The sequence below is a fragment of the Metopolophium dirhodum genome, chromosome 4 (assembly GCF_019925205.1).
Source record: "Metopolophium dirhodum isolate CAU chromosome 4, ASM1992520v1, whole genome shotgun sequence".
Classification (NCBI taxonomy): domain Eukaryota; kingdom Metazoa; phylum Arthropoda; class Insecta; order Hemiptera; family Aphididae; genus Metopolophium; species Metopolophium dirhodum.
Window position 1 is genome coordinate 39,536,408 of NC_083563.1, and position 8,222 is coordinate 39,544,629.

An 8,222-nucleotide genomic window follows, 5' to 3' on the forward strand; every position below is an offset into this window, starting at 1 on the left:
TATACATACCTAATTAAAATATTAGTATATTCAAATAAAACAAAATATAATATGTGTAAGAATGTATTACATTTTTATGAATATTATTTTAGTTTCAAAACATAAGATATTCTCTGTAACGGTTTTTTTCGAATTGTTAAAATATTTATTAATAATTAATAAGGTACTGTGAAAAATACAAATATAAAATACGAAGTATTGTTTACTTTTACCTTAAATGTTAATATGATATTATTATTCTCAATTTTCCAATAATTTATTAAATTCTTCAGAAAAACAATATTTTTTTATGTGATCCTTCAATGTTGATTAAAAAATAAAATAAACCATTTTTGTTTTTATTATTGGGTGTATTTGAATTTATTACTGTATACCTAACAGTATATAATACATTTTTATCCCGAACCAGAAATAAATATGAAATACAAAGAATAATCACCATAGTAGCCCAAAAACATAATTTTAATAACTCACTATTATAATATATTAATTGTGCACTATTAGGTATTAATATAATACAATATTTTAAATAAATAATACCCAAGTAATGTCTAGCTAAATAGGTAAATTCCATTAATATAATACGTGATGAATATATTGTCACAAAACTTTCTATGTGCCAATCCTGTGACGAACTTGATGCCAAATGTTTTTGAAGAAATTCCATATGAAATTAGTCATATTAGAAACTGAAGTTGATGTATAAGTTGTTAAATCACGTTCATAACGCCGACCATATCTGAAAACAATTTTACATAAATAAATAAATCATTCGACATAAGCCATATAATTTATTAAAAAACTTAAAATTATTTGTATTTTTATTCTTTTATACATAAAAAATAATAATAATTGCATTATACATTGATCGTCAACATTTTAAGAATTCATACCTACTTAATATTTTTCTTCCTATATCGATTCCCGTGATTTTTTATAATTGTATATTTTAACTCACGGAAACATTATTAAACATAATACTTTTCTTATTTAATTTGTGACATTTTTAGTATGTTATACAATATACATCCTATAAGTTATTTCATTACATTTTTATCAGAAAACTTTTTGTTTTGTAAATACAATAAAATAAAACTTTCGATCTACCAATAATGTTGAAATGTTTTTCCATTTCTTATATTTTATTTATTTAAATGAAATTTAATTTATTAGCAAATGTTCAACTACACAATGGATAAAACAGGTATAAATAACCAAATTCGTATACATTTTTAGAATTTCAATTAATTTTCTATTGTCTTCCAATGCCTACCTAATTGAAGATAATGAGTTGGAATGGTAAAAGACCATAGTAAAAATGGTGTTTTCTTTTTATTATCTTTTTTCAGTGAATATACCGTTCTTCTAGAGTTTCATTTGACCCAATCCATCAATTGGAAATCCAGTATAGTTTGTAGTTTGTAAATTTAATTTTCGGAATAGTTTTTCTACGCACGAAGAAGAACTATCGACCCTCGTGGAAACATTTTGAAGAAATATTAACAAACGTGGTTTTAACCGAGATTCACTTACACAATTCGATGATTTATTATTGCTTCCAAACAAAATATCACGGCACAGCATTATTGTGCGTTAATTAGATCAAAAGAAAACAATCGTCCTTCGAATTCCAAAATCCTGGTGTCTGCATGTATCCAGAATGGATTTTCTTTTTATTTAATATGTTTATTGCTGATAAGGTAAGGTTAGCTGTTTATACTTAAGTGATTATTATTTCACAAATAACTAAAGATATTTCTTCAAAAATAAAACTTTAATTTAAACCAATTGCAACAATTATACGAACTGTTTGGATTAAATGTATAGATAAGGGACAAGTTAATTTTTTTTTTGAAGTTCAACCAAGACTTTTGCTATAAACTAAACACAAATAATCATCTAAATAGTAAAAAAAATCATAAAAATAAATAATCGTTGAAAAAATCATTGAAAAATATCGTATACAAATATACAATGATATTATACCATTGAACTCAAATTTAACACCATCCATTACAGTGATCCACTTGTAACCCACTTTACAGCAGAGTGACACCCACTGACCAGCTTTTTTTTATTTCACCATATAACATTATAACGTAACTATAAATTATTCTATTTTCAAAATAAATTCGAATTTCAAATGTTTTATTTATATGTTTTTTATAAGTTAGTAATAATTATATAGGTAGTATAATATTATGTATTTTATAGGCCTTGAACTCTTGTCAAAGTTAAAAATTATTTCAATACAGTTTGTAACTGTTTCAAAAAAAATTTAATTTATTAGAGTTAGTATTTTAACCGTTTTCGTTATGAAAATGATAGAATCTTAAAAATCAATTTAATTTTTATGATTTGACTTAATGCAATAGGTATAGAAAGTGGATGAAAATTCTAGTATTGAGCATAATATGCACATTAAATACTGTGGTAACTATCTGAATTTGTATGTGAAATATGTTTAACATAATAAATTATACTTTGAGTTAAATTGCAAGCTATGATGATAATCGACCAAAGATAATGTATTCCAGTCACCAACCGGATTTCCGCACTCTTCACCAACGTATCCGGAACACAGATTTGCTGTTCTGCTGACCACTGGAATCCCCAGCGACAAATACACTTGTAGCGTCCCGGAAGATTTATACAAGTTTCAGACTTGTTGTCACACAAATCAAAATTCTTAGTACACTCGTTTACGTCAATACACATACTATATCTTAAAAATAAAAATTATAGTTTATATTTATTCATATTATTGATAGCATTTTTAATGAACGCAATCAACACAAAGTTTTTAAATATACCTACCTATACTGTTTGTCCACAAAAACAGAGTACTCTGAATTAAAAAGTTAAATTATTGTACATGCGTTAAATTCAAGAGTTAAAAAAAATTGTAAGTTATAAAAATGTATGAATAGTTAAGTCTCGCGTCCCGCAAACATAATTTAAATATATATTATATAGGGTAATATAAGTAGGCAATATAATAAATTAGCTGAGTTATAGAGTGTACCCTGTTTTTAATGACACACAGTATATAGGTAGGAACGTACCTATATTATATATTTGTTTAAAAACAAAGACACATTTTAAGTATGATTATAGAACATCAAAAATGAATAGTTATACACTTATACCTAGTATATTAGTAAATGAGGTTCAACTATGTAAAATGTATGGAATGTATATTACTTGACAACAATGGTTTTAAAATAATTATTAATTTAAATGGCGTATTACCATTTAAACTTTTCATTTAATCCATTAACGATTTTTATTTCTAAAAAAAAAAATGATACGAAATATTTTCAAAATATATTAATAATCTCAGTAAATCGAAATGTTTGGCATGGATTAACTTCTTATACGACATGTGTAATGTAAAATATTCTCCAAAGTACATAACTATTCGACGAATAGAGGATAAAATACTATGAACAAAAATTACTTTAAATTTATATATATATATTATATTTACAACACGCGCACACACACACACACACACACACACACTAATACATTGCTAACCTTGATTCCCATTCATATCCAATATTGCAAGTGCATGACACATTCCATTCATTATATATGATAGATGGTAACCATGTGTTATGATTCCGAATGAATTTGCACTGTTTATAAAAAACACAAAATGTTTATTTTATAACACGAACAATAGACCTATAAGATTATCAAATAAAAAATTATGACTCTTATTGTAGGTACCAGTATTTTTTTTAAGAATATCGTGCTAATGTTCTTCGACTAATTATAGTGTATAAAATATGTCAAATTAATATGGCATTTAATCAAATATGAAATCGTCAAATAGGTATAACTAAACCACCTACTACAGTTTTTTTAAAATTTAAATAACGAAATAACTCTATCGTAACTTGTAATGCAATTATCACTTAATGTCATGTTAAATGCAAACCAAAAGAAAAATATTTATTTACTTTATTACAATTGGGATGAAATACGATATACATTTTTGACATCGTTTTTGACTGTGTATTCTCTACATTAAAATATTTATCTTTGTATCAATTTCTTTAAACAAAATGGTTATCTGAGATAATTGATCTAAATTCTTTTTTGTGACAAGATTTAAAATTTTATTTTTACACAAGCATTTCTCGGTGAGATTAGTGTTAATTATTGTCAGCTATACAGCCTATTCATTCTATTTTATTATCATGTTCTTTTTATTACTTTAATGGTTATTTATTACGTGTGTATTTTTGAATGTATTTTTTAGTATATTGTCCATTATCTGTTAACACTAATAGGCAACCGTATTTAAAGAATATAAAATTTAAGATTATTTTTAGGTATATATTAATATTATATCTATAGAAGAAATTGCTACTTTATAAACGCAAGTTTTAAATTATCTACTTTCTCTAGATACATTTTGTTATCTTTTATCGAGTACCTATAAATACATTTTTTAAGTGTTATTTATTATCTTATCTAGATATTTTTGCGTTGTCTTTGTAGAACACTGATTGCAGAATTAAAACTATGAACTTAACTTGTTATTAATTATATGTATTTATCTAAATAAGTAGGTTTGTACTTAAGTTTTTTATTTACTCATATAGTAGTTTAATAGTGTTATGCTTAACAAAATCCAAGATGGGTAAGTAAAATTAACTTTAAAGTTTAAAATTGTTAATTATATATTTTTGATATTCTTAAATCTATAATTGATATTAGTGAAGGCCAACGATATATATTTAATTGTTAAACAAAATTTTATTTTTCCAACATCTATAAATCGATAACAATGTGTACCTACGCAAAACCACTTGTTAATATACCCACTTGGTATAAAATAGAAAAAGTAAAAAACGGATAAGTGCAGCAGGGTGGAGTATGTCAGCGGTGTTGGAAATTTGTCCATCGGCCCTTTGGTCCACGTAAAGGATAGTGTATTCTTACAGTATTCGATTTGAATGCAATGATTGAATTGGATAAAAAACGATTCTGAGTGGAAGATCAGTGTAACAATTAGTAATTGTATGTAGCAATATATTTTATATATTTATATAATTTTATTTATATAATAAAAATTATAGTATGTTTTATAAATAATATTTTATAATTTTAAATTAGATTCATAAATTATGTTTATATTCAATAGTAAATAAATTGAATAAATACAAATAAATATAAATATAAATTCATATAGTTACATTTTTTTAGCGGTTATTTTAAAATGTTATTTGTTTCTATGGTGATACACAAAGCGTTCAAAAAAATAGCTTAGCAACAATAAGGTATTTTGGTGGTTTTTCCCGTGTCATACCATTTTTTTTTCATATCAATACCATTGATAAAATCGAAAAATAACCTCTTTAAAGTACTATTTTGATTCAATTTACTAAAAGATAAGAGTATATAAGTTGAAATCGAAGTACTCCTTCTGGTAAAAATTTTGTTTACAGGATAAAAAAAAAGAAAAACATCATTGTAAAACCACTAGCTTTCTTGATCCACTCAGAATCTAAAATTTTGATTTCGCTGGAAGTGACTTTGCCCGGACAATACATTATAATATATTATAATATAATAAATATTTGTTGAATATAATATATTATAATATTATTAAATAAAGGAAATTAAAAAAAAAAAAAAAATTATATAAAAGCAGAGGTATGGGAAAAATCAATACAGATTTAGCTAATACAAATTATATAAGTTGCATTTATCTTCTTAAAAATTGAAAAAAAAAAACATTTAACTAGTCAAGATAAGTAAAATAATAAAAAAACAATAATTTAACAATATTATTGCTAATGATGTTGTTACTTGTACCTAATATTCTAATCATCTTAACCGTATGATATGAGTCATGGCTAATAATAATTTTAGGTAAGTCACGTTTTTTGTCTATATAATGTATTCTTCATAGGTTCATTTACATACAATTATGTTTTTTGACATGTATATGTCTTATGGCTGGGGGTCATTCTATAATTTTGTGTGTCTCCGAAAGCGTTACCGCGATATCATCGTGTTGAGGCTGTGAGCTTATAATATTATTGTATTGTTCTGCCCGATTACACGTTACAGTTGTCATGACAACCAATCAATCACAAATTTAATAATAAATTAATGTTATAACGTCTCTAGGTTCCCTTATCAACCGATGATTAAAATATTTAGGTAACCGTACCAACCTAATTATACTTTTTTTAGAATCTGAGCGTAGCGATGGATGTATTACATTTACAACTTATTTAACGATGTATCTACATGCAGTGTGGATACTCGTTAATTTTTTTTTTTTTGCTTTTCAACCCTGAAAATGTATCATTAAACCTTTCTGTTTGATTTTTTGTAGCTTTGTACGTTTAATACTTAGTAAAATACTTTCATATATATTCCAAATTTCAGGTTGTCGTTTTTGAGCTGAAATGCTGTTTTCTTTTTGGAAAGAAATGCTAAGCCAAAAAATAACCACATGTATATTTTTGCATCTAAGGTGTATAAAGGTAAACTTTACTCAAAGATGATGATGATAAATATATTGTTGATTATTGCATTTAATTAAATAGACTTATTGTATTATGATGTTCGTCATTAAAAAAAAAGAACAAATATATTGTTTTTTCCATATTATGCTTTTTTTTAACTGCCTTTTTTCCTATTACCATAATATAATTTAACCATTTTGTGGTAGCTGATAAGTAGTGATGACAATACAGTGACAGATGCGATAAATTAATGACATATTTCACTAGTCATTATAATTTACAATCATCACAAAATGTTGAATGGTAAAAAATGTATTACCTACTATGTAAAAGAAAGTTGGCAAAATTACGATCGATTTTTACAGTTCAATTTTTACCTTGTAAATTAACCACACTCACATCTTTAGTATTTCATACTAAACATACGTATTAGATAAATTTTTTTCAACTTACACTATTTGCCACCATAGAATTTCGACATGGATTCACGTCTTGACATTCTGTCGGATGCGCAGCTTGTCGTAAAGGGCAGCATTGGTCAGGACAAAAACTGTACAAGGCACATTGATAAGGGACATTATTAATAGCTCGAAAATCATTTAACTTGTCAGCATTTTGACATTCTCCGATATCGTCACAAGATTCACTAAACCGTGACAGTAACGTGATGTTCTGGAAAATCAATTCAATTTAACACCTACTCACGGATAGTGTGTTTATAACTTAGGTACTATTACTATTATAGGTATATAATTTAATTATAACATTATTAATAGAAATTTTGTTAATTTATTAATATAATTTTATGTATAATCAGAAACGTCAAAGGGAACCGCTCATCAATTTATTGATATAATACTCCGACTATTTGCTTTTATTTAAACGAAACGTTTAAATACGGAGAAATAATAGAGACATTTTTATTTAATAATACGTTTTAACATTTTAACCACTTATTTGAGTATTAGAAATGCATTTCATAATTTAACTCGTTCTGAAAAAATTCATTAAACGTAATGAAATCATAAGCCATATATTTTAAAGCACCTGAAAAAAGTTATTTTCACCTCAAAATCATTTTTATTTTTTGATGAATTTGATAAAACTGTATATTATTAAATAATTTCCGCTATTAAATAAGTCATTTTCACATCAATCGCCAGAATCTATTTTTAAAATTGTTTGATATTTCAAAATAGTATAATGGTACCTAAATATGTTACTATTAGATATTATTTTTAGAAAAAAAAAACGAGGAAGTCATTTTGCATTTCTGCTGCATACCTATAGGGGCTGTACAGTATACCACGCCATAATTGTGTCAAAGTAATGGATATAATAAATTTGAATTCAATGATAAATCCGTGTAAACGATCAAAAACAAAACTGAGCGGAGACAAAGCGGGTCCGTCAGCTGTCAATTTTAAAAATTTTATATTAAATTAATAATATTGAATTTTAAGCCAATGTTCCAATTATGACTATACTGTCTTAAATGAACATGAATATATTATAATATTATACTGTCCTTCAATAAAATATAATGTGATATATAATATATTATACGTTTTAGTGAGTTAAATAAATATATGATACAATATTGTTTTTTCGCAAATAAATGTATTATCCATTTGTCTAAAGTACAAAAAACTGAACTAATTAATATTAAAATATTAATAACAATAATAACGAACATAATATATTAATGGATAGTATTACTATTAGTAT

General features: G+C 25.1%; 1 protein-coding gene across 1 annotated transcript; it reads right to left on the reverse strand.

Annotated features, from left to right (window-relative positions):
- Positions 1 to 612: 612 nt before the first annotated feature.
- LOC132942849 (vitamin K-dependent protein S-like) lies at positions 613 to 6,962 on the reverse strand. Its single transcript, XM_061011509.1, has 4 exons — positions 6,948 to 6,962; positions 3,541 to 3,641; positions 2,546 to 2,725; positions 613 to 739 (listed from the first exon to the last, which is right to left on the reverse strand). Exons 1-4 carry the CDS (start codon positions 6,960 to 6,962, stop codon positions 613 to 615), a joined length of 423 nt encoding a protein of 140 aa, XP_060867492.1.
- Positions 6,963 to 8,222: the final 1,260 nt, after the last annotated feature.